The sequence below is a fragment of the Penicillium psychrofluorescens genome, assembly GCF_964197705.1.
Source record: "Penicillium psychrofluorescens genome assembly, chromosome: 2".
Classification (NCBI taxonomy): Eukaryota; Fungi; Ascomycota; class Eurotiomycetes; order Eurotiales; family Aspergillaceae; genus Penicillium; species Penicillium psychrofluorescens.
The window spans coordinates 151,895-176,722 of NC_133440.1; the positions used below are offsets into that span (position 1 = coordinate 151,895).

The 24,828-nt window shown below is 52.7% G+C and overlaps 12 protein-coding genes across 12 annotated transcripts; 6 read left to right on the forward strand and 6 right to left on the reverse strand.

Moving 5' to 3' along the window:
* Positions 1-83: 83 nt before the first annotated feature.
* PFLUO_LOCUS2273 (uncharacterized protein) lies at positions 84-2,143 on the reverse strand (the record flags this gene model as incomplete). The annotated part of the gene is made up of 2 exons (XM_073779396.1): positions 84-631; positions 697-2,143. The coding sequence occupies 2 exons, from the start codon at positions 2,141-2,143 to the stop codon at positions 84-86; spliced, it is 1,995 nt and encodes a 664-aa protein (XP_073636355.1).
* Positions 2,144-2,908: 765 nt separating this feature from the next.
* PFLUO_LOCUS2274 (uncharacterized protein) lies at positions 2,909-3,796 on the reverse strand (the record flags this gene model as incomplete). Its single annotated transcript, XM_073779397.1, has 1 exon — positions 2,909-3,796. The coding sequence occupies one exon, from the start codon at positions 3,794-3,796 to the stop codon at positions 2,909-2,911; it is 888 nt and encodes a 295-aa protein (XP_073636356.1).
* A 228-nt stretch (positions 3,797-4,024) lies between these two features.
* PFLUO_LOCUS2275 (uncharacterized protein) lies at positions 4,025-4,972 on the reverse strand (the record flags this gene model as incomplete). Its single annotated transcript, XM_073779398.1, has 1 exon — positions 4,025-4,972. The coding sequence occupies one exon, from the start codon at positions 4,970-4,972 to the stop codon at positions 4,025-4,027; it is 948 nt and encodes a 315-aa protein (XP_073636357.1).
* A 367-nt stretch (positions 4,973-5,339) lies between these two features.
* PFLUO_LOCUS2276 (uncharacterized protein) lies at positions 5,340-6,575 on the forward strand (the record flags this gene model as incomplete). Its single annotated transcript, XM_073779399.1, has 5 exons — positions 5,340-5,527; positions 5,588-5,699; positions 5,751-5,793; positions 5,847-5,954; positions 6,010-6,575. The coding sequence occupies 5 exons, from the start codon at positions 5,340-5,342 to the stop codon at positions 6,573-6,575; spliced, it is 1,017 nt and encodes a 338-aa protein (XP_073636358.1).
* Positions 6,576-6,879: 304 nt separating this feature from the next.
* On the reverse strand, positions 6,880-8,502 carry PFLUO_LOCUS2277 (uncharacterized protein; the record flags this gene model as incomplete). Its single annotated transcript, XM_073779401.1, has 1 exon — positions 6,880-8,502. The coding sequence occupies one exon, from the start codon at positions 8,500-8,502 to the stop codon at positions 6,880-6,882; it is 1,623 nt and encodes a 540-aa protein (XP_073636359.1).
* Positions 8,503-9,052: 550 nt separating this feature from the next.
* On the forward strand, positions 9,053-10,097 carry PFLUO_LOCUS2278 (uncharacterized protein; the record flags this gene model as incomplete). Its single annotated transcript, XM_073779402.1, has 6 exons — positions 9,053-9,101; positions 9,158-9,518; positions 9,573-9,685; positions 9,734-9,756; positions 9,805-9,857; positions 9,908-10,097. The coding sequence occupies 6 exons, from the start codon at positions 9,053-9,055 to the stop codon at positions 10,095-10,097; spliced, it is 789 nt and encodes a 262-aa protein (XP_073636360.1).
* A 29-nt stretch (positions 10,098-10,126) lies between these two features.
* On the reverse strand, positions 10,127-10,827 carry PFLUO_LOCUS2279 (uncharacterized protein; the record flags this gene model as incomplete). Its single annotated transcript, XM_073779403.1, has 2 exons — positions 10,127-10,745; positions 10,823-10,827. 2 exons carry the CDS (start codon positions 10,825-10,827, stop codon positions 10,127-10,129), a joined length of 624 nt encoding a protein of 207 aa, XP_073636361.1.
* Positions 10,828-13,009: 2,182 nt separating this feature from the next.
* PFLUO_LOCUS2280 (Mitochondrial import inner membrane translocase subunit tim23) lies at positions 13,010-13,681 on the reverse strand (the record flags this gene model as incomplete). The annotated part of the gene is made up of 2 exons (XM_073779404.1): positions 13,010-13,033; positions 13,088-13,681. 2 exons carry the CDS (start codon positions 13,679-13,681, stop codon positions 13,010-13,012), a joined length of 618 nt encoding a protein of 205 aa, XP_073636362.1.
* A 221-nt stretch (positions 13,682-13,902) lies between these two features.
* Positions 13,903-19,099, forward strand: PFLUO_LOCUS2281 (uncharacterized protein; the record flags this gene model as incomplete). The annotated part of the gene is made up of 5 exons (XM_073779405.1): positions 13,903-14,054; positions 14,104-15,047; positions 15,103-16,852; positions 16,905-18,207; positions 18,263-19,099. The coding sequence occupies 5 exons, from the start codon at positions 13,903-13,905 to the stop codon at positions 19,097-19,099; spliced, it is 4,986 nt and encodes a 1,661-aa protein (XP_073636363.1).
* Positions 19,100-19,419: 320 nt separating this feature from the next.
* Positions 19,420-20,115, forward strand: PFLUO_LOCUS2282 (uncharacterized protein; the record flags this gene model as incomplete). The annotated part of the gene is made up of 1 exon (XM_073779406.1): positions 19,420-20,115. One exon carries the CDS (start codon positions 19,420-19,422, stop codon positions 20,113-20,115), a length of 696 nt encoding a protein of 231 aa, XP_073636364.1.
* A 202-nt stretch (positions 20,116-20,317) lies between these two features.
* PFLUO_LOCUS2283 (cytoplasm-to-vacuole targeting pathway/endosomal sorting) lies at positions 20,318-22,514 on the forward strand (the record flags this gene model as incomplete). Its single annotated transcript, XM_073779407.1, has 6 exons — positions 20,318-20,405; positions 20,474-20,751; positions 20,810-21,076; positions 21,131-22,189; positions 22,245-22,358; positions 22,419-22,514. The coding sequence occupies 6 exons, from the start codon at positions 20,318-20,320 to the stop codon at positions 22,512-22,514; spliced, it is 1,902 nt and encodes a 633-aa protein (XP_073636365.1).
* A 688-nt stretch (positions 22,515-23,202) lies between these two features.
* PFLUO_LOCUS2284 (uncharacterized protein) lies at positions 23,203-24,522 on the forward strand (the record flags this gene model as incomplete). Its single annotated transcript, XM_073779408.1, has 4 exons — positions 23,203-24,014; positions 24,062-24,240; positions 24,298-24,326; positions 24,460-24,522. The coding sequence occupies 4 exons, from the start codon at positions 23,203-23,205 to the stop codon at positions 24,520-24,522; spliced, it is 1,083 nt and encodes a 360-aa protein (XP_073636366.1).
* Positions 24,523-24,828: the final 306 nt, after the last annotated feature.

Sequence of the window (24,828 nt, forward strand, 5' to 3'; positions counted from 1 at the left end):
ACGAAAAAAAGAGATATGTATAAGAAGAGAAGAGAAAGACACAAAAGAAACGCAAGACGCTGCCGACAATCAGGAGACCTGCTCTATGGCACTTCCCTGTCACCTCTTTTCAGTCCATCAGGGACGTCTATTGCATCGCGTACCCACTCCATGGCTGCAATTTCATCGAGTGATTTACGCCGAGTGTTGCGTTTCAATAGACCCTCGACACACCCACGGGCACCTTCCAATTCACGGCCTTTCTCAGGATCCCACTCCTCTTCGTCGTCGGCATACCGGTACCAGCCCCATTCACAGCGAGCGATACGGTGCGGCGTCCGAGCGCGGAGTTTGGCAGGATCACCGCGAGTGCCAGGGAGAACATCAAACGGCAGACGATTTTCCATGATAGCATAGAGCAGCACGCCGAGCGCCCATGCGTCCGTTGCACGACCATCATAGGCCTGGCCCATTAAGATTTCCGGGGCGGCGTAGTCCTCGCTACCACATCGTGTGTGTAAAAGCGGGCTCTCCGGGGGTTCGGGAATGCGCCGTGAAAGACCGAGATCGCTGAGAGTGACAACGGCACGGTCGTAATGGCTCCAGTCGTCCATAGCCTCCATGGCATGTTCCGGCATGGTGAGCAAAACGTCTAGAGGTACTGTCAGACACGTCTCGAGAAAAGACACTCGGAAAAGACACTCGGAAAAGACTCACTTTCGAGCTTAATATCCCGGTGGACAATGTAGTGGGAATGTAAGTATCGCACTGCATCTACCAGCTCCGTGAAAATACGACGAATAAGGCCAGGCGACATGTGCCGAGGCCCAGAGGTTGCGTACTCGAATAGATCTCCACCGGGGCAATAGTCGAGGACTAGTAGAGCACGCTTCTCATCGCTTCCATACGCCTTCAACTGAACCAAGGACGGGTGGTTGACTGATTTCAAAATGTCCACTTCACGCTTGAGGGACACCTCCAGCCGTTCCTCGTCCGCCCCACCAGCTGGGCCATGCTCAATGATCTTGATCGCGACCAGCTTCTGTGACACAGAGGGCTCAATGTCGCTGGGCCTATCAATCGGTCCATCAGTCAAAGGCGGAAACCGCATACCAAGGCTCTGCTCCACTCTAGCTGCCAGACTAACTTGGCTGAATGTGCCTTGGCCTAAAACCCGCAATTTTCGATAAACTCGGGCTTGATCCGTACGAATGGAGCGCACCGAATAAACCTCTTCAGGGGTACTGAGCGATGTCGGGTGACGGATGACTGGTTCCATGTCGCTGTCTCCATATCCACTCCCACTGCTGCGAGGAGGGCTCGGCGGGCGTATGGTGGGTAAGGCGATTCCCCGATGAACGGCCAAATATTGTTCGCGGTGCAAGGCATTGGACTTAGAATCGGTACTCGAAGACGATGTGATGCCTGGAACACCTGCTCCGGAGACAGCAATAGGTCGCGGAGAAACAGACGGACGATCGGGAGGCGCATAGTCGCTCAAACTGCGATTGCGAGTATGCGCCGAGGTCGATTCCCTCCAAGCACGGGTTGGAACCGGCGACTCTCGCCCCGATTGCTCTAACCCGGTGTATGATTTGTTGCGAGACCGAGTCGACGGGCTTAGCATTTGGGAGGAATCACTGAGTCGCAAGCTGGACCCGCTCCGTGACGCTAAGGACGACGTGCGTGAGAGGGATGGTAAGTCGCCCCTCCGCCATGGGGCCGAACCGCCGATGGGTGACGGCAGCGGGGTGATGTCACCCATGGCATTGAGTTGAGGGGATGACATGAATGACGCGGGCGACAACGATCCGGCACTGGAAATGGGAGCGGCGAGGGCGCGCAGGCTCGGGGTACGATGCAGGAAGCTCCCCGACGACAAGCCGTGTGAGGCGAGGGGGTCGGATTCTTTGCCTGCGCTGGTCGGACGGGCGCTGGGCAAATCGGTACGGACTTGAAGCTCAGGCAGCGGCGACGTGAACAGGTTCTCAGGTTGCAGTACGGAGGGCGCGAGTTCGTCTACTGAAAGGGCCGAATGGAGCAAGAACGTCTCCGGGCGCTTGATACGATCGCCATGACTGCTGGGAGCGGCATTGAGGGAGTCGCGGGGCGAACAGGTCAAACCAGACCTATCGGTCGGCGTACCGGAGTCGGCAGCGACCATCGAACAAAGCGAGGGAGTCTTGGTCGCTTGGAATGCGCTCGACCGCAACCGGGGAGACCGCGACCCCGCGAGATGACAGCGGCCCTACGGTCACTCGATGAGCTTCGATAGATAACGGAGGGATGAGAAAACGAGCGGAGAGTTCAGGGTCCGCTCGTTCAGCCTCCTCCAGGCCCGCTTGTTTTTGCCGTTAGCGCGCAGACCCGTTGAGGGCCAACGGGTCTATAAATAGCGGACGCGTGGTCAGAGCAGCATGTAAGGTGGGCGTTAATTCATGCCCGGGTAACAACAGCAGACAAGAGCGTCCGCAGGGTGGGAAGACACAGAAATATGCTGGAGATGCGCAAGAAGAAAAAGAAGAGTAAGAACCGGTTCGCGATTGCCCCAGATTGGGGCAGGTCAGGTGACCGACTGGGTCACCCGATTGGGTAAGCCGAGAAGGCGGAAACCCCCCAACAGAGGAAGGCGTGAGGAAGTATGAAGTACAGGACGGAGTACAACTTCATCGGAGGGAGGGTTGTATGCAGTCACGCTCCTACTCCCATCTACCACCTGCCGGGGATGCTCTTCCCCATGGGGAAAGCAAAGGGCCCATCTTCTGCAGTCCCACCCTTGTCTCGGCTATACGAGGCTAAATTTAGCTGGGAACAGTCGAGGACCAGGATCACCGCTGCCATGCAAGAGGCAATCGCAATTCATGGGAGCTTACGCAAGATCAAGTGTCACAACGGATTCACTACACGAAACTGAAAAACAACGTCCAATCTAAAACCGATTCTCCGGGAGTATGAGCTCTCCAGCCAGTCGGCCATAGGCTTCCTCGACTTCGCTGACTGTCCTTCCCTGCACCCAGTAGCCCTTGCCATTGCCCGACTCGGCCACGGCTGCAGAGGCAATGGCCCACGCAACATCTTCTGGGGAACTTTTCAGTGTGTCTGGGTGAGAGGCCGCCTCCAGACCCTGGACCATCGATGTCAAGGTCAACCATGGGGCCACCCATGAGATGGAAACCCCCGACTGTGCGACCTCACGAATCTGAGCAGTGCTACGAACCAGCCCCAGCACCGCATGCTTGGTCGCCGTGTAGAGCGGTTGCGAGGACACAGGGACGTAGGAGGCGGCAGATCCAACGACCACGATCCGGCCTCCGCCGTGGCTCTTCATGCTATGGATTCCTAGCTTGAGTCCAAACACAACCGAGTCCACGTTGATGTCAAATAATTTTGTCGAAGGCCGTTGGAGGCCGTGTAAGGTTCGCTCGTCTGCCAAATAATTATGTAGAACTTGCGAGTTCATTTGGTCGTAGGTTGCTGCGTTGGATGTTTGCAGCAGGGCGATCTCAGGGTTGACGGCCGCATTGCAAACCAGCAGGTCGATGGGACCAATTGTACTGGAAACCCGGTCGAACAAGGCTACCTGCTGGTGCCAGTCACTGACATCGCACACCTGATATGTTGACGGAGGGCCAATGGTAGCGCAAGCACTCTTCAGATCGTCTTCCCACAGATCCACTAGGACAACCCGGGCTCCATTCTGTGCAAGGAGAGAGGCTGTCGCAAAGCCAATTCCTCTGGCAGCACCTGTAATTATAGCAACTTGGTTATTTATGGCCTTGCGCAAAGTATCTTGGCTAGGTCTTGGAATGGTAGACATTTTCGGAAATAGTTTGATGGTGATATTTTTCGCTAGCAACGGGGCTTGCAACACTAGCTTTATATATTAGTTACCAACAAATTCTCCTCTCGGGCCCGGCATCTTCACGTTCCGTTACAGCCGAATTCACGGGTAATTAAAGCCCTGTCGGCCTGGCTTGCCAATCCTCTAGTTGCATATAATAATCGGGTTTCATTTTGTTCATTCTTTTTACCTATGGACATACTCCTAGAAACTCGACATTGCTTTATGACGGTTGGCTACTACGTGACTTGTGATGCTAGCCGAGGGAGCCAGTGCCTCAAACCCATGAGGCAATCCCGGATAGATATGGCACTCCGTTGGAATGTTGGCGGCCACAAATCGATGCACATACTCAATTCCCTCATGGACAAAAATATCCAACTGCGGACAATCCAGGTACAGCGGAGGCAGTCCTTCCACACTCTGAACCCGGGCAGGCGCGGCATAGGGCACCACTTTATCTGTGCCAACGTCCGATCCTAGGTAGGCGGTCCATCCAGTGATATTATCGTCTAACGTCCAAAAAGCCAGATCACCGGCGTGGTTGGTTGCCGTGCGATCATCCAGCATAGGATACATCAGTATTTGCTTTGCCAGCGGCGGCGCAAGAGTATAATCCCGCGCCTTGAGGGCTAGGGCTACGGCCAGCCCTCCTCCAGCGCTTTCCCCCATAACCGCAATGCGAGAAAGGTCAATCGAAAGCTGCCCTGTATGCTCGTAAACCCATTGCAGCGCCGCCCAGCAATCATCGAGTGGAGCAGGATACGGGTGCTCCGGTGCCAGACGATAGTCCACAGTGAGAATCTGCACACCAGTCCGTGCCGTTGCGATGGCTAAAGGCTCCGAAGTTTGTGCTGCGCTCAGAGCGATAAACCCGCCGCCGTGGATGTGAACGATTGCCGGCTCTCCAGCTTCTCGAGTCGCGCCCCTGAGTCGAAAGTGGTAAATCGTCACCTGGTGACCGTCTGGTGCAGGGACGTGATGAGTAAGTTTCTCGACATTGTCTGGTAACTCGAAATTCTCATTTGTCATGGCTTCCATCATGGCCCTCCTGGTTGCAATATCGTGAGCGGCTGGCCTCGGTGTTTGGGCCAGTTGCTGCAGCACAGGGCCTGCTAAGCTTGCAAATTCAGAATCATATTGCAGAGTCATTTTAGATGTGCAGCAGTAGCAGGCAGTGGAATGGAGAGTTGATGGACAGGATGTGGGCTGTCTTCTCTAGGTCCTTCCGTGCCCAAAGCCCCTCGGCAGTGGAACTTCCGGTCCCTGTGCGTTCGCATTGTCTCCAATATTACCGTTCCGGAACCAGTGTTAGATTTTCCACCCATTTCGGAGCGCATGGCCAACTGTGTCCGTTGTTGTCGTTGAAGCAGATTGTGGGGCAGCTCTTTTTGGCAGGCCACACCGAGGGGCTCCGCGTGATCGATAAGCCCTAACTCAATGTTGTACCACTTGGAATTTCTCATTTCAGCCAGTCAATAATAAAGACAGCCGCTACATTTCACCCGGTACACACGCCATGCTGCCCGCACACATCCCGAGTTTTGACGATCTGCCGCCCGTCGAAAGCATGCCCCAGGGCTGTGCTTGGGGTGTCTTCGATGTGGATGGCAAAAAGGACGTATATGGGACACTCAATCTACTCACCCCAGAAGTCGTCCAGGCAGCTACCACAGAAGTCTATCAAGGTGTCTCGATTTCGCTGAAGTGGGTTACTGTCAGATACAGACACCACGGTATTGAGCATTATTAACCTTAGCTATGTAGTTGGCCAATCGGGAGCATCAAAATACCCAACTTCTGGCGCAAAAGCCTCTCGCATCGAGTTATGAAATTGGACGACCAGGAGGCCGGCTGTCATCTTGGATTCGACGACGAGGTAGGTCTGGCAATTCTCGTTGCTCAAAACAAAGGCTGATTTTCACTCTAGGTCGAGTTCAATACACAAGCCAGTAGCCAGTGGGATAGTTTATGTACGTGCCATCGCCCGCATTACTACTTTAACCCAAAAATTAACATATCTCAGGTCATTTCCTTCACATTCCTACCGGGAAGGCGTATAATGGAGCCACACCGACGGTGGAAGGACTGGAAAATTCGACAGAAACTTTACAGAAACTTCCAACAATAAACCGTAAGACCTGATGTAAACATCCATGACAGGTTTAAGTCTCTAACCCTTATCCCAGACTGGCACGACCGGGGCTGTATCGCGGGCCGAGGTGTACTGAACGATTTCAAGGCCTACGCGGAAGCGAAAGGTATCTCATACTCGCCATTCTCCGGGTTTCGAATTGGTGTTGCCGATATCGAGGCCGTAGCTGCCTTCCAGGGAGTAGAATTTCGCCCAGGGGACATTCTGATCATCCGATTCGGTCTTACCGAGGCACTCGCTAATATGACAGGTGAAGAACAGGCCACAGCTTTGTCTGGTGCCTGCTACTGTGGCATTGAAGGAAGTATAGACATGGCAAAGTGGATTTGGAACCAACATTTTGCAGCAGTTGCTAGCGACAATGTTGCAGTCGAAGCCATGCCACCCATCGTGGACGGGGAAGAGAAGCCGCCAACGCACCTTGTTCTTCACCAGTGGTGTCTCAGCTTGTTTGGCCTTCCGCTGGGTGAACTGTGGTATCTCAAGGGGCTGGCTGAAAAATGTAAAGAAGCTGACCGCTACAGCTTCTTTTTGACCTCGTGCCCATTGAATGTGCCTGGAAGTGTAGCAAGTCCGCCGAATGCGCTGGCGATTTTGTGAGCTCCAGAAGGTATACTATACATTATCTGAGTTCCTCGAAAATAGAGCTGAAGTTGAAGGCTTACAGATCGGTAGAGATACTCTGCGTAGACCGTTCGAGTACAAATCAGGACAAGTCAATCTGGATCAAGTATATCCGTACGGTACCAATGGGGTAGGCAACGTAAAATCTACTTGATTGACATCTAAACACACTTTTATAATCAAATTCTAAGGAGTTTCCTTGAGTATATCTTTGTGTGTATGTATATTCTAGAGAACGTCAATCACATTTAGGCAAGAAGGAAACATTGTCATTTGTTTCTCAACGTTCTGTGTGAAACCCGCCCCACTGATCCAAGGCCACGTTACAGCTCTTCCACCAGCTCTGCATACCACCTAGGTAAATCAGGGGCTCTCGTCGTTTACCAGGAATGTTTGTACCCATGTACCATGAGTCAGTTTTCGGATACAGTGTATGTTGACTCACAGCAACTACCTGGTCGCGCCACGCCTCTGCCGCGGAGAGGGTGGGCTCAATCGAGTTCAGGCCTTCATTCTGCATCTTTCCAATTGCCTTGCAGATCCAGTCAACTTCCATCTCAATAAAAGGTGGGCCATTGGCCAAGGATGTTGGCGCTTGCGGCCCGTAGACAATGAACAGATTCGGACACCCAGGAAGCATGATTCCCAGATGAGTGAGAACCCCCTTCTCCCACTTCTTTGCCAGGGGAATACCCTTCTTATCAGTTATTGACATGTCCAGCAGACTACCCGTGACGGCGTCATAGCCAGTTGCAAAGATTACGATATCCAAATCATGCTGCTGTGTCGCGTCTCCGTCGCGAGTCACGGCTCCACTGGCATTGAATTCGACAATGGGGGACCTCTTAACGTCGTGCAGAGCGACATTAGGACGATCGATCATCTCGTAGTAGTCTTGCTCCAAGCTAGGCCGCTTCGTCCCGACAAGATACTCCTGCTTGAGGGGCGCTACGATGTCCATCTTCTCTCGGTCGGTCATACGGGCGTGCACCTGCCGGACCCAGTAGTCGTAGAAGATGGCGTTGGCCCCTTCGTCAAGCAAGAAGTCGTAGTAGTTGGACACCAAAAAGCTGTACCCGCCTCGGCCCCACAGTTCATCAAAAAGCGCATTTCGTTCCTCGGGAGTGGCTTGATGCGCGGACTGGAACCGGGTGTTGTGCGGAAATCCCGCCTCAGACTTGTAGGATCGTTCGAAAAGACCGTCGTAGTAGCCTTTGAGCATGTCGGCTTCTTCAGGAGAAAATTTGCGCTGTCTCATTGGAATGGCAAAGCAGGGTGTGCGAATGAAAACCGTCAGCTGGCAGTCTTGTTTACCCAGTTCCTGCACGATTTGGAGTCCCGAAGCGCCATTTCCGACGACGCCGACTCTCTTGCCCTTCACATCCAAGGTGTCAGGATAGTCGGTGGAATGAATAAGCTGGCCCGCATAAGTCTCCAGGCCGGCAAATTGCGGGTAATGCTTCTTGTAGGAGGACCCGGTAGCGGTGATCAGGTATTTGCAAGTAGCCTGCAGCTCAGTGTTGGTGCGAACAATCCACCGGCGGGCGGTATTATCGTATTCCACACCTGTCACAATGGTGTTGAAGAAGGTATCCTTGCTGAGGCCGAGAACAGAGTCAACGTGCTGGAAATATCGGCGCAGTTCATCGTCTCCGGGGAACCTCTCCGACCAGCTCCAATCTTTCCATACGGAAGGGATATTGAACTGATACGAGGGCATCTCGGAATCGACACGAGCACCAGGATATCTGTTCCAATGCCATACGCCCCCAAAGGCACTGCCCGCCTCGATAAGCTTCACGGACAAGCCCATCTTGCGAAGCTTGTAGAGAGAATTGCAGCCGCCGAAACCACCGCCGACGACGATGGCGTCCATATCAATCTGGGGAGTAGAACGGGTCATCTTGTTTGCTGAACAGGGTATCCAACAGCAAAGAAATAAAAAATGATTTTGGGGTTATTTAGCGGACAACTGAACGAAGAAAAAAGCTTCTTTTTCACCTATTCGGCTCATTTCCACTGCGGGTACTGAGCAGACATTTGCGGCTGTCATTAAGCCAGCTTCTACCAGACGGATGCACAGCATCCGAAGCAGTAGTTGAAACCGACCCTTGATGGTAGATGTCGGCGTTGTAGTTCCCTCGGCCGAATCAGGAAGCCGACGGCGAGATAGGTTCAGTATCGAGCCCACTCTGGCCCCACTCGACCGGACTGGGAATCTTCCAGGTTGACACATTATTTAACTACTATTTAGATTTAGAAGGGCTTTGCGGGACTTGTCCTTCGGAACATGCCATCTCCGCATCCGAGGCCTTGTCAAAAGTAAGAACAGCCGAAATCAGACTTCGTGGAAACCCTACGTTTGCTCTTCCGAACACCGGCACAAAAAAGGCCGTATCTCTCCAAATTTACTTTTGTTGACAGCTCCCTTCGCCAAATCAAATTCAATCAACATGTCGTGTCAAGTTGAAGGCATTGCTTTCATCACCGGTGGCGGATCAGGTAGTCGTCTACCCTGTATGAATGTATATTAGGCACCGCTAAACGAATTTTGAAAGGAATTGGCAAGAATACAGCACTTGCTTTTGCAAAGAAAAGTATCAACGGGCTTGCTCTTCTGGATCTCAATCTACCACTGTTGGAAAGCACTCGTGATGAGATACAGAAACAATACCCTAATGTTCAGATCGAAATCATGGAGGTAAACGTCGCAGACGAACTGTCAGTCGACAAAGCGCTGCGCAAGACAGTGGAAAAATTCGGATGCATTGACATTGGGATCAACTGTGCAGGTATCAGTGGCACACCGACCCCAACTCATGACATGTCCCTGGAAGAGTGGCAGAAGGTCATAAATGTCAACCAGACAGGCGTGTGGCTCTGTGAACGCGCTCTAATTCGACAAATGCTCGGTCAGAAGTGAGAGGAAATCAATCGTCTATCCAAAACAAAAAATTCACTAAAAGGTTCCAGATCTCGCGGTTTGCGTCATGGTCGTGGTGTGATCGTCAATGTCTCGTCCATGTTCGGCGTTGGGGGTCCTCCGGGCCCTTTCAGTATTCCTCACTACACTGCGGCAAAACATGGTATGTAGCATACCGCTTCTTGTTTGACCAGAATCTAATACATTTTAGCGGTGGTCGGCCTCACGAAGATGGTACGTTTCATCAGTACAGGCAATGGGCTCATCACTAACACGTATTAGGACGCGAAAGCGTATTCCCGACAGGGTATCCGAATCAATGCTATCTGCCCAGGGTATTCATGCCCATGAACAATAAGACTATAAATTACTGACCATTTCTTAGATTTGTAGACACTCCCATTATCAGCACGCAGATTCAGTCCGGCTCGATGGATTCCCAGTTCGAGATGACGCCCATCGGGCGTCCGGCCCAGGTTGAGGAAATCTCGGATGCAATCTTGTTCCTCGCGTCCCCCATGAGCAGCTACATGTGTGGGGCAGCACTGGTGGTAGATGGAGGATACACAGTGTAGATCGTTAGCATCTATTATGGGTATTGTATCTATACGAGCATGATATCGAAGTCTGCCTCCTTCGCAATCTCCTGCCACTGAATATCTGTCTCTGGTGGCGCTTTCGCTCGTCGATGCCATAGTGCCAGCACTATCTCACAGAGAACACTGATATTCTGAATACCGTGACGACTCTTTCGATCGAAATAAGCCAGCATGCGAGTCTGTAGATCCCGCCGTTCACATTCGGCTGCAGCAACGAAACATGCCCAATTGTAAGCGCAGCCGCCTCTGTCGTTTGTCAAGGCATCGGCGGCTTCCAATTCTTGAACAGCCTTTTCGACCAATTCTTGGACATCGTACAGTGGCACACGGCGTAACGTTCGGCGAAAGTATACTATTGTTGCATAGTAGAACGCATTCAAAGCATGCTGGATGATGATGGAGTCTTTTGTAGCCGGGGTGGACAAGCACGGAAAATCGAGATAGAGTTCCAGCTCGAGACGATCCAACATATCGGCATTTATTGCGGTGTGCGAGTCGATAAGTGCATTAACATGGGCGAGGAACTGGACTAATTTTGTTGTTACCCCATGGGATCGTTCCAAGTAGTGCAGTAATTCGGAAGGGCCATTGAGAAGCGAGGCGAGCTGCGATGACATGGGTAAGCTGCAAAGTGATGATAGAGATAGGTAGCTTTGGAGTAAACGAGAAGCGGTTGGACTGCGCAACCATTCATCATGAACCTCATTTTCTAGCAAGCCTAGTCCACCGGCCACATGGGCCCGCCATCGACTTCGGCGACCAGACATAGCTTCAGCTGTGATGCAGGAAAGGATTGCTGCCAATGTGGGCTCATTCATTCGGCGTGCTCGTTGCAAGTTGCAGCGCAGATGACGCAGGGCCTGCTGGTCATGATTCACTGCGAGGGACTGATATCGAGTGTCTTTGCGAATATGAAAGAGACTAAAGGCAGACGATGCGCAGATGGCGTGAAATATGGACAGGTGTATATTTGATTCTGTCGTAGGAGCATCAAGTCCTTTTAGAGCCATTGGCATAAACACCGTCCGGCAGGGGTTATCAGGGGTGTCGATCAGAAGCATGTTTCCGCTGAGAAAGACAACCCAGTGGTGGACCAGTTCAGTCTCGGCTTGCGGTAGCGGAGATGGATTCAAGGCAGTCGAAGGCAACAGATTTAATGAACTCCCTCTCATCAGTGCAAGTTGTTTGTCGAGATCAGCGTTAAAGTTTTTGTAGGGACTTTTTTGGTTGGCTGTAAACGAGAGAGTGGCGACTCGAGAATCCTCGTCTGCCGTTGTGACAGATTCGGGTGGATCTGGCGGTATCCGTCTGTCGTCTTCAGCAATTGATGACGACGCTGTGGTGTAGGACTCCTCCGATGTAAATGCAAGTAAAGAAGATTGGTCACTTTCTCCTGCACCTGTTGTTGAATGACCTGCGCCGGGCCTTGAGATTCTCTGGACCTTTCCTTCTCTCTGATCATGCGAGCCGGGGAGAACAAGCGTTGAGTTCAAATACCTGATGTGTTCTGTATCTTTTAAGCCGGCGCTTGATGCGGAGAATACCGAGAAAGGCCCTCGCTGCTGGGCACCGCCATCCGCAGAGCAGCCGTCTAGCTCAGCCAACAGCGCCGTAACAGCTGCCGCAGACATGCTATGCGCCGGTGGTGGATCCGGCGACAGCTGACGGCGATGGGATCGGCTGCCCGGGGCTGGGGACCATCCCAATCGCAGTCCATAGCCTTGGCATTGCCATCCACTGCGTAGACACCGCAGACAATGAGGATGCACATCGTCGCACTTGACCCGGCGAGCGCGACAGGTCCAGCAGCCTGTAAAGGTCTTGCTGCGCGCTTTGCGGGTCTTTACATTCTTCGCTGTAGGAATATCGTTCATCACAAGGCTGGGGTGGAGAACCGGAAGAGGATGAAGTTTCTGGGGTACGCGATAAAATTGTTCTAGAGTCCCCGCTTGTCGGCGTTCGCCGGTGTTGCTCGCGAGATCTACATTAGGGCTCGAAGCCAATTGTTGCTCACAACGATGGCCATTGGCGAGGAGTAAATAGCGTTTAGATCGCGTCGGGCAGATCGGGGATCATGAAAATCCGGTCTAATAACTAATCTTTAACGGTGTTGGGGCGGACTCACAGTTTCCGTTTAGAGTGCTGGAAATTTTCGCCGAGTTCGGTGGCAAAATGTACATTCATGGTATTATAGACGGCAAAGACATTCATACTTCAAATCAGAGCTGCCAGTGAATGCACTCTAGCATATTTCGCTCAAGCCTCTCACTATTATCTCATGTTAGCGCTTGCAGTCGTCCTTGAAATATATTATTCCAGGTATCCACCCCTGGTGATCCTTGTATCGCTAACTACCAATCTGCCCAGCAACAGCACTTCATTTGAGAATTTTTACTAATCCAAAATTCGCCATAGGATTTCGGTTTTTCAACTCTCCTTGGTAGATCGGCACTGGGTGGTCGAGATCCATAGGAGATCTTGATCAGATGCAAGAACATTTCTCTATTCAAGTCTCTGGCAAATTAAGGAGACGTGACTGGAGAGACGCCGGGTCGAGCGTCGCAGCGAATCAACCCCAGATATGCATGAGACTTTTCTATGTACACAAACAGAGGAAATAATAAAAAAGTACAAATCCAGTAACACACCCCGTTACCAACCCACACAAAAATGCGAAACATGGATGCTTTGAGCGCTTTGAGCGCCGGAGTGAAGAGATTGGTTGGGGATAATCAAAAGTCATTGTTAGTTATACATCGCTGGGCGAAAGAGAAAAGGAGGTGGGTGTGGTTCGCCGCTGATAGAGGTCGTGGAAGGAGGGCGATGAGGATACGGAAGTTCGGACGACCGGAGAGTTTGATAGATCAGAACTGACAAATGCCAAAAGTTTAGAAGAATGCCTTTCTCGTGACCTGGAGAATGATGTTAAAGAAGAGAATTTAGCCAGAGAGAAAGAGAAAACGTACGGTCCAAGCACCGGCAATGGTGGCCACGATTCCACCCGAGATCATCATAGGCTTCACACCACGCGTACTCTTGAAGAGCATTCCGCTCAGAGCACCCGCCGTAATGCTGTTAGCAGCATCATGTTTGCCCCTCGCGTATCCGATGGCTGAGTTAAAACCATTGTACACCATAGCCACTACACCAGCTGAGTTGCCCAGGAACGGCCCGCGGCGGGTAATCGAGTTGAGCACGCCGTTTAAACGGATCTTCGGCGGTGCAGACGCAGGTGTCTTGTTTAGTCCCTCCGCGAGTCCCCATGCACCCCCGAGGGTGAGTGCTGTGAGATAGGTCGTGCCCGCACCATAACAAAGGTCGTCGGACCAGCCCCGGGATGGCAGAAGTGATCGAGAACCGGGGAGTTCATCGAGGGCAGAGTCTTCGAGGGTGAGGTAATCGAGCGTGTCTTGGTTCAAGCCAGCCAGTGGATGCAGTTTCGTCGGGTCGGGAATGGCGACCTCGGAGAAGAAGGAGGTGGCATCCTGGTGGGTGGAAGGGTCGTAGGACTCGGAGCCCTGGGTTTGTTTGCGACCGCCGAGTGAGTCCCAGATGGGCATTGTGATGATGAAGGGAGACGAAGGAAGGGGGAGTTCGAGAAAGGTACGAAGGATAGACAGAGGATCACCAGCTTTGCTTTCCGCCTTTTCGCGATCGCCAGCGAAAAAAATCGGGTCCCGTGACTTGAACCCGGAAGAATGTACGGCCGACACTAGGCCCGATGGGGCATCCCACATCCAAAATCATTCATCGACGACATTGATGTATGTACTTCGTCTTGATGGACGAGGATTCTTCCAACGGTGCACCATGCGCCGTATCTGTCGAAATGGACGAGATCGCACAAATGGTGCAATTTGTGCCCCAAAAGAAACTTCAGGACATCGCCCGAGGCCCGCTCGTTCAGTACGCCTCGACGTGCGAAGATAACCAGTAAGGTTCCGTCAAAAACATGCGGATCAGAACCTAACTCTGGCGACAGGAAAGTGAGCCGAGTGTGGCAGTCTCTGCTCCAAACACTGTCGACTCCTTCCCTCTCACATCAGCATACCTCGGCTGCTTGCACTGCGGTCATTGCGTTTATTGATTCCTCGATCAACTCTCAGAATGAGGAGACCAAGCGCCTGATGCTGATACCCGACAATTGGCTAGCCCTGTTTGGTGTTTTCTTGAATCGATACGAAGATGCCAAGCCGAAGCCTTTGAGGCAGTTGCTGGCTTCACTAACCTCCATTGTGGCTAAGCATTATCATGGACCCAACCGCACATTAATCCAGGCCAAGATCGTGGAGGCCATCATTCCTATTATTGTGCTTGGTGAACCGAGATCGCGATTGAAAGGCTGTCTGGTGTGTTTGGAGCTCTTCGTTCGCAAGGGTGCTATTCTCCCTTCCGAGCTCCTCCAGTTGGCCCGCCAGTGGCTCGCACCAAACATGGAAAGATGCGTCTCTGCTTTTGGAAAGGACTCTTTTGCCCTATTTCTCGGCACTCAACCCACCAGCAGTATCACGCCGGACGAATTGTCCGACGAAACGGCGGCAAAAATCTTCGTCTTTGGGCTCCTCACTCAAACCAACAACAAGGAATTGGCGTCCTCATCAGGTGGGCTGTTGAAAGCTTTCCTACAGAGGATGAAGACTGAGACCGAAGCTGTCCCTGAATTATCACAGCAACAGTTGTCGAATATTTGGGTCATCCCTGCCAGGCACTTGGTACTTCAGAATATGAATACTCTCGAAACACAGTGCAACCAGCTTTTGGAGCCTTTATTTGCCGTTGATCCTAGCGGATTTCGGACCTTTATTGAGACGCTCCCTTTGCAAAGCCTGCTGCAGGGTGATATGTCAGAAGCTCCACTCGACGAATACGTGTTGTTATTTGCTACTCTTCGAGTTGGCAAGAAAATCAATCTTGTCCACGATGACCGTAAGGACTGAATGCTTCTTGTCATTCTTGGATGATCTAGACTAACCATCGACAGACGGACTCTCCGACCCTAGTGGGTTCGCAGATAGTGCGAGATCGACACTCGTGCTGAGAAGCGAGGTCATTGGCAGGTTCTTGCTCCACCGGGAGCCTGGTATTCGACTTGCTGCCTTATCACTGCTCATCACAGCTGTTTCAACGACGAAGCCGCTCACGCCGGCGGCTTTTGAAGCCATGCTACGAGGGCTGCCATCCATGCACGCCGACTCAGATTCCTACACAAGAGGCGAGGTGGTGAGCTTAACGCGAAAGCTTATTGTCCGTCTTAAAGGTGGAATCTTCCTGAAGCGTGATTCTGTAAAGGGCCCAAATCCAGTTCCTGGGAACAAAGTTTCCGACCTGGCCAAAACTGATGAAGAGACAAGGTTTTTCCTCAAGTCATATATTCACTTCCTGGAGGGAGAACTTTGTGTCACGGCGTCGTACGCACGTCATATAACAGCATTGAAAGCACTGAGGTTGTTGATCGAGTCTGGCCTTGACTCTCGGACTGACATCAAACCGGTGAAATCAGAACTTGAAAACCGCTGGAAATTGCACATGGAAATTTTCCATCCTGGTTTACTCCGTCTTCTACTGGACCTGATCCTTGATCCCTTCGATGAGGTGCGAGCAACGTCGTTGTCGATAGTGAACCAGTGCCCTCAGCATATCTTGATGAGTGGTCTTCTTAACACGGCCAACGATCAACCTGGTGCAACTGTGAAACTGACGGATGCTATTTCTCGTGCCGAGAGTATTGCAAGTAACACAAGCCGGGCTGACAATGCTGACACGGTGGCTCGTCTATATCATGTTATCTTCTGCGCCGCTTCAAGCAGTAGCCCTGCTGATTCGAGGTGGTGGGTAACTAAAGTCTCAGTCGTTGACACTATTCTGCAAAGACTGGAAGATCGACTATCGTCTCCCAAGGGGATGTTCACGTCCTCCATGCGAGAGGCGCCACTTCATGGCTACATGTCTGGACTGAGATATATCGTTCTAATGCCCAACTTCCAGGCCTTGGTATCGGCTGGAAATGGCTGCCTTGTTTGGAGATCTCTTCACGATCGAATTGTTGCTATATGCGATAAGATATGGCTGGAAGTCAAGCCGGTGCTGTGCATTGACTCACCTGAAGGCCACACCGATGAGCCCATCGAAGATCTTTCAGTGGGACCCAAGGATATTCTATCATATTCGTGGAGAGCACTCCGCGAGTCTAGTATGTTGCTGCATGCTACGATGGTCAATCAGACATACGGTCCATCAGGGGACGATGGACTACAGCGAGCCGATTTCGAGAAAGTGGGCCGAGCAAGCTTTACACAACTCGCTGAACTCCGGCATCGCGGTGCCTTCTCGACGGTATCACAGACGTTCGCCACCTGCTGTGAAAGATGCAGTAAATCTGACGATCCTTCAATTCGGGAACTTCCTCGGCAGTGGTACCAGGAAGCCAAAGCAACCATATTTGAATCGGCCTCGAAGCTCACACGCCGCTCTGCTGGTATACCAGCACTGGTTACCGGTATTCTGTGTTCCGACCCAGCAACAACATTCTTCAAGGAAGCCATAGAGGAGCTCCACGAGATCTCCCGTCTTCCGGTGGAGTACGACAAAGATCAGCAGTATTTGGAATTGCCTCAGGTTCACGCAATGAACTGCCTGAAAGATATCTTCACGAGCACCAAGCTTGGCCAATATTCTGAACCGTTCATCATGTCGGCTCTTACTCTGTCTGCGGAGCGGCTGGGATCACCAATGTAAGTGAGACTTGACATTAGAACACATTTTATATCTAACAACACCACACAGTTGGGCACTTCGAAACTCAGGCCTGATGCTCTTCCGTGCCTTGTTGAGCAAGATGTGCCGTTTGGTTTCCGGGGCCGGATTAGGCTTCGGTGGTAGCTCTGGCTCGGAGCCTGGCGCCAGAGTTTCCTTTCCCAAGTACCCGGGTCTGCTCGAGCTTTTGTCCCGTCTTCTTACCCGTGCTGAAGACAATGCGTCAGCTGTGGGAGGCAGTACAGATATTGTAACTGAGCGTGTCTTCCCAGCCCTAGAGTTGGTTGGTGAGAAAATCCCGACGTTCTCTGACAACCATGACACAATGTTGCGTGCACTGGTCCTCGAGCATATGAAGAGCCCCGTTTGGGGAATTAGAGAACATGCGGCTCGCGTATATGCCTCTCTTCTCACTCGTAACAACATCTTACAGGATGTGTCCAGCCTCGCAGGAATTTCTCCATCAGCCGCCACGGAGAATTATCTTCATGGAATAACCCTTTGTGTCCGATATGCTCTGCGCCGTTTCTCGTCTGCCACTGATCTGTACTGGACGACACATATTCAAGATTTTCTGGAAACAATACGTCGGGTGTTTGCATCCATCCTTCCGCTGGCCAGGTCCCCAGCTGTTGCCACTGTTTTGGTTGAGATTCTGAGTGATGCAGTGGAACGGGCAATCAAAGCAGAGAGTGAGGCTAGAACTGCGACTTTCCTTGATGAGGTTTTCCAGGAATTTGATCTCCAGGGCGCCCTAACTCACGTCTTCGATGCCTCCCATGCTGGCTGGAACATTTCTAGCTTGACCCGTGCATCATCTTTGCTTCGGAGAGCGCTTGCTTGGTGCATGACACTGCGGATGCTTCTTTCAGGAAAATGGGGAGAACTTACTCAATTTTATCTTGGGGTAACAATATTCGACGCCGACGCTGCTAGGTGCATTTTGGAGGAGCTTGACGAGCGTTTTGGCGAGAAGAAAAGATACAGAAAGCCGCTGGCTGATCTTTACGCCTCTGCTATTCTAGCAGACGCCCCTGCGAATATCAAGACAGCGGCTGCATCGAATCTGGCCTCTATTCTTGAGAAGTTGCTATTGTTTGAGTTTGATACTGTCAAAGGCATGTGTTTGCCATGGGGGAAGATTGGAGAAAGCTTTCGGCCCGAGTCCAACATCCAGTTATGGAACCGAGACGCAACGGATGCAGAACTTCGTCTCCGTGGTTGCCTTCTGACGATCAGTATCGCTTCTGGAGAGTGGCAGCCTCCATCATCGCTCGATGGAGAGCTTCGCTGCTGGGCAGGCAAGTTGCGATCTGCCCTGAGTGAAGAAACCGTGAGTAAACCCATGGTGTGTTGCATACTTCAGCGCTAACGGAGATCTTTTCTAGGAATTTACGTCGCGATATGCTGCAGTGGCATCTCTCGGCAGCTTTTCCAGGATCCTCCGAATCCCAAATTACCCGCCGAGAGTTGACCCCGTCTTGTTGGACATATACCTTGCTCTATATGACATGCTCAATGACGATGATGAGGAGCTTCGCGACTTGGCCGCAACTACCGCGTCCTGGGTTCTCTCCTATTCCTCTGTATCACCAGATGCGGCTGTTGCTCTCGGGCCGTTGAATGCCAGTGCACTTTTAGCCGAGTTCATCGCTGATAACTTTGCTGAATCTCTCAATCTCACTGAGAGTGTGGTGCGATACATTACTGGGCAGCAGCCCCGCATCAGTGGCTCTGACAGCCCATCGTGCCTGCTCTCCGTGTCAGATACAGTGGCGGAACACCGGAAAGAGAGCACCGTCTTGTTCATAGAGGAAAAGCAGAACTTATTCATTGATGGAGTTCGAGAAGTGGATGTGTGGGCCCCAACACTTCTGCGCCTCAAGGAATCCGCGTACAAAGAGAGCGTCGTGCGTGATCTCTCGTGCTGGGCTTCCCAGGGATTAGCGTTTCTCACCGAGCTCGCCGGCGAAAGTGCAGGGCAAGATGGCTTTTTGGGATGGATCTCGAAGCCCGAGACCTTTACCTTGGGAGTGCGGCTGATTGGAGTTGCTTCTATCCTGGTGGCAGAGAACTTCCCTTTGCCAAACTATATGAGTGTTGGGCAGGATCAGCTGCGCAGACAGATGCAGTCTCTCTGGGTACTAGGAGAAAAGGCCTCGTTTCACAACGAGTGGCTGTCAAGGATTCAGCAGGGACTGGGAACTGGCGTTCAAAATGTATAGAACCTAAAAGTAAAATAGAGGCAAATGCAAATAGACAGAGTGGGTTGGACTGAGTCGCGCTGTTGTGAATCTCCCTGCCCTTTTGCTGTTCCCTGCTTCAACCACCACCCATCTCCTGTGCACCATCTCACTACGATATCTGCTGAGTGCAGGCTGAAGGTTCTTTCTATCGCACTAGTCTTCTTCGACGACATTTGAGTCTATCTGGCATCTGAGCTGCCAGCGCCTTTGATATCGCAGGTAGAAAAACGCTCGTTATGCTCTTTCCTCACCCAGCTGACATTTTGTTTCATCTGATAGAAGGCAGACCGATCCCCCACATGCAAGGAAACGAGATCATCGCAACCATCATTGGAGTCGGGCTGGGCGTGGTCGGCATCGGCTGGGCCATTTACTGTTGGTACCGACACCGTGTGAGCACTGGGGTCTTTATCAGCCAAGTGCATGACCGACTGGCTCTAGACCGTCGTGATCATGATGTGGAACGGGGAGACTATGGGTCCTATCTGCCTCGGTACGATCGACGCGGCTGGGTGCGCACCGTCCGAGTCGAGCCCCAGCCCAGACTGCGCGAGCCTGAATATGTGATTCTACGACAGTTTCGATCGCCTGGAGATCGGGTACCGGAATGGGACACGCGCCCGAAGCAGCAGAGCAAGCAGTGCAATCAGCAGCAAGGGACGAAGAAACAGAATCAACAGCAGGGGAAGCAAAAGAACCAAAACAAGCAGCAGAACCAGCAGCCGCAGCAGCAAAAGGGCAAGCAGAATCAGCAGAAAAAAGACCACGTTCAACAACAGCAGCACTCCCGGGCACAGTCGCCTGTCAAATGGCAGTCTGGATCCAGGACTCCTACGAAGGGTGCATCGGACCATGGGTGGGACAATGTCAACGACAAGAATACTGACAACAATGGGGCCGACGTGTGGGCGCAGGAAGCAGGTGGGAATACAAATACTGAATGGGATCAGGGGGCTAAGGGGGAGCAGACGGAGCAGATCTTCAACAAGTGGTAGCTGGTTACTTAGAAGACGAAGAAGAACAACAGCAGCAGTGAGTTCGGGTATACTTCGGCTTAGCTAATACCTGCGCACATGGTCATTCTGCGTTCCCGGAGTCAGTGACGTTGGGCGCCCCGCAGATCCCCCAGGCATCGGAGCTGGTGCCTTCTTTCCTGTTCTTATTGTTGTGTTGCCTTCTTTCTCTTCTGCCAGTAAGATGTGGAACGACGAGGACAACAACCCCTACGGGGCTTTTGACCAGTCCCATCTGTCGGACTCGCTTCATTCGGCCGCCCTCTCTCCCCGTAAGCTAGCTGGAGCAGCCGCCCTGCCTGCCTGCCTGCCTGGAATGCAATCAAGCTGACCTGCCCAGCTCTCGATGCTCATGATCCCACCCCTCCCTCCAGCCGAGACTCCGATCTCGACCCACCCGACTACCTCTCTCGTGCAGAAGATCTCAGCGACCCGGAAGCCGAGGAGGACGCGGCCGATTATGCCGCCGCCAGCCAACAATACCCCCGGAAGAGCGTCTACGATAGTCGCGTCGAGCAGATCCTCTACGAGAACCCCGAGGCACCCATTCTCATTACAGATGCAGGCAAAAATCATGAAGGGGGCGGGGGCTATATCGTTTACACAATCCGGACGGCGGTATGCATGGCGGTCCAGTTGGGAGGGAACGGAGCTGAGCTGAAACTCGTGACAATAGGATCTCGAAGTTCGTCGCCGTTACTCTGAATTCGCATCGCTACGGCAAACCCTCGTCAATCTCCATCCCACTCTAATTGTTCCGCCAATCCCGGAAAAGCATAGTATGGCCGACTACGCCGCCAAACCCACCAAGGCCAAGGAAGATACCGCAATCATCGAGCTCCGGAAACGCATGCTGGCCGTGTTCTTGAACCGGTGTCGTCGTATGAAAGAGATCCGCGAAGACGGAGTGTGGTGGCGGTTCCTCGACCCGAACGTGAGCTGGGTACGTGTTGCCGCGGCAAGATTGCGTATAATCCACTAATCTGTGTATCATCAGGGTGAGGTGCTACTTGCTCATCCCGCGTCCTCGGTCCCTAAGAACAATCTCAAGGCGCCACCCCTTGATCCCGCTCATCCGACGGCGGCCCACGGCTGGCTGCCAATACCATCTACCTCTGCAAAGCTAAAGGCAACGGGTGGAGTCAGCACGACTCCTGCATCTCCTACCTCCCCTTCTGAATCGAGCGAGGGACCTCCACCGGCCACACCCGGCCCCGAAATTCTAGGCCGCTTCCCGCCCGAGTCACGGAAGCTCAGCGAACTGGAGCTGGATCCATACTTTATCAACTTCGAGGCCTCCACCCGGGAGCTGGAGCTGCTATTGCAAGGCAACATTGAGAAAGTCAGCCGTCGAACATTATCGCACCTATCCTCGCTGTCTGCTGATCTCATGGAACTTGGCGCTCGCTACAATGGATTCTCCTTGTCCGAGCAATCGCCGACAGTGGCCGCGGCCGTGGAGCGCATCGGTCAGGCTGCGGACACTTCCTACATTGAAACCGAAGAACTATCATCGGCTCTGAGCGCGAGCTTCTCCGAGCCCATGCGCGAGAGTGCGCAGTTTGCCAGCGTGGTGCGCGGAGTTCTGCGATACCGGGTGCTTAAGCGAGTCCAACAAGAGATGACTCGTGACGAGTTGGAGAAGAAGAAAACCCTTCTTGACTCTCTCGAGCGAAGTGAGCTAGAAGCCAAACGCATCGAGCAATATCTGAACCGCAGCGCTCCCGCGGGGGGTCCTAAGCCTCAGCGCTCGCTGTCCACTTCGTCCACCGTAAGCAGCGAAGCGGGAAGCGCAACTGAAGCATCGGGCGAATCTGAATTTCCGCCCACCCATGGCGAGTCGATCAGCTCTCCACCCATGTCGCCAGGAGCCGGGCACGGGCGGTCCGACTCGTCACCATCCGCCTCGCCGGCGCATCGCAAATCATCCAGCGGGACGTTCGTCGCGAACAAGATCTTTGGGCGTATCAGTCACGCGATCCATGGGTTCGCGGATGTGGACCCCGAACGAACCCGTCGGGACCAGATTGGGAAGACCAAGGAGAGTCTCATCCAGGTATGTGGACCTTCCAAATGAGTTTCAGATGGTTTCATGACGCTGACCCTTCTAGTTGGAACAAGCACTCGAGGTGTCCGAGAAAGACGTCAAAGACGCGAGCGCCGGGGTGCTCCAGGATCTCAAACGCTTCCAGAAGGACAAAGAAGCCGATCTGCGGCGATACATGGTATGCAAGGCACCCACTTCCCGCCGGTCCCGATCGAGGCTAACCAGATTGATGGTATAGGTCGCATATGCGCGGTGCCACTTGGACTGGGCGCGGAAGAATCTAGAGACGTGGACCGAGGCCAGCGACGAGGTAGACAAGATTGTGGCACGATAGATTTTCTGTGTATTTCTTCCGTATAGCCCGCTAGCTAGCTGTAGCTGAATGCATTTCCATAATAATTCATACTCCGTACAGACATCCATAATGGCCTTGTCTTAGCCGGACTGCGACGCTGTCTTGCCTGTCACCGCATTCCAGTCGGTGGAACCCGCAGGATCGACAGGAAGCCGCATCCTACCACATCCGCTGTTCACTTCCCTCCTGTGCGCCCTTGCATGTCGACTCGAGGACGAGCAAAGTGATCGCTGCGACACTTGTGAGGCGTCAAGCCAGACTGAATATCTGCATTGGCTATCTGCACTTCTTAATACTGACTCTGGCGGGGCCTTCGCGGTATTTCCGCATTCGGCCACATCCAGCAGCGGCCCATCGAAGCATCGATCGATCTTCGACGCATTCCAAACACCTTACAGGCATGCTCCCCAGTGACAGGCCGAGTGGACCCCGTTGCATCCCTCACGGCGTCCTCTAGTCCCGCACCGCGCACCCACCGGCCCTAGACGGGTCACGCCGTGCGTCCCCCGACTGCAAACGATGAGTGACCTGGCCCGCCATGATTGCCAGGATTGCGCCCTTATCACGGCCGGTGATGCCGCCTGTGGGACGGGTTGACAATTTTCAGAGCCAGGGGTGGTCTTTGCGCTCTCTTTGGCTTCACGGACTTCCTCGACGTTGGGTCAAGATGCTTCCGCTATTGGCCTTCGTTTGTTTCTTCTCGGTTGTGTTTGGTCTGAGTATCAGGCAGATTCCGAATGAGCAGCCGAACACACCGGTGTTTCCTCCGACTCGTCAAACCCAGCAACATACACATGATCCCACCATCATCCGGGTCGGTGATGTGTATTATCTTTACAATGTCGGCCAGCATATCTTCATCCACACCGCGCCTAGCATGGCCGGTCCCTGGCAGAAGATCGGCAGTGTTATGGATGCCAACAGTATGATCAATAAAGGCGACCGTGCCGTGCCGTGGGCTCCGTCCGTCATCGCCGTCGGCGAGACGTACTACTGCTTCTACAGTGTCAGCAGGGCTGGCTGCCGGGACAGTGCGATCGGGGTAGCAACATCCGCCTCACCAGGCCCTGGAGATTGGCAAGATCATGGGGTTGTCGTGCAATCCGGTACGGGGGAAGACTCCGACCTCTATCCGTACAACCAGTCGAATACGATCGATCCCAGTGTCATGGTCACCGCGGATGGGCAGGGATATCTTACTTTCGGGAGCTATTGGATGGGCATCTACCAGGTTCCTTTGACACCGGATTTGTTGCGACCTGCCAGCACAGCCGAGTCAGACGTGCGCCATCTGGCCTATGACCCCATTGCGCTCAGCAAGCCGAATGCGAACGCCAATATGGTATGCGGCGACCCGACAGGCCCGCATGCTATCGAAGGCGCTTTTATATCGTATAACAGAGGTTATTACTATCTATGGTTCAGCCATGGCCGATGCTGCGATTTACGAGCGGATAAGCTCCCACCCGCAGGGCAGGAGTATGTACAACACCCTCTCACAACCCAGATACTAACATCTACTCCAGATACAGCATCCGTGTGGGCCGATCCACCAGCCTGCGCGGTCCCTTTACCGACAAAACGGGCACGGATCTCCTTGACGGCGGAGGAACCATCGTCTACGGCTCCAATGGAGATGTTTATGCCCCCGGTGGCCAAGGCGTGCTCCGTGATGGCGACACTGACGTCTTATATTACCACTATTGTGTGTGCACTCGTGATTTGAACCCTCTTCAATGACATATGCTAATATTTTCTGTAGTGAATACTACCGTTGGCATCGCATTCTCGGTAAGTACATTTCTCTAGTTGGTTGGTGGACAGATACAAATTATGCTTGTTCCTGCCGATCCTCCTTCAATGCCCCCCTTTTTGGGCAAGACACCTTATAAGGCCTTCACATCTGACACACCTTGTTTCACAGGATGCTATGCTAGGATTTAATCCTCTCAACTACGTCAATGGGTGGCCTGTCGCCATGCCTTGATCACTGCACATGCGTCCATTACTTCGGATTTAACTCGATGCTTAATTCCCTTCGAGACAACCAAATTCATGCGAAAAGCAACAGCTAATCTCGACCTAATCCACCCTATCCCTGCCGCGCCGATACACCTTCTTACGCGAGCTCGTTCTAAAAGTCATCAGCGATTGTTATCAGTTTGCACCGATAGACCTTTTTCCTTGTCGTCATATTCAAGCCTTTATAGGTTTTCACTCGGCAGAGCTTCTAGTTCTTCGATCTTTTGGGGGGGGGGTTTTTTTTTGATCTGCATTACCGGCGTCCGGGCCA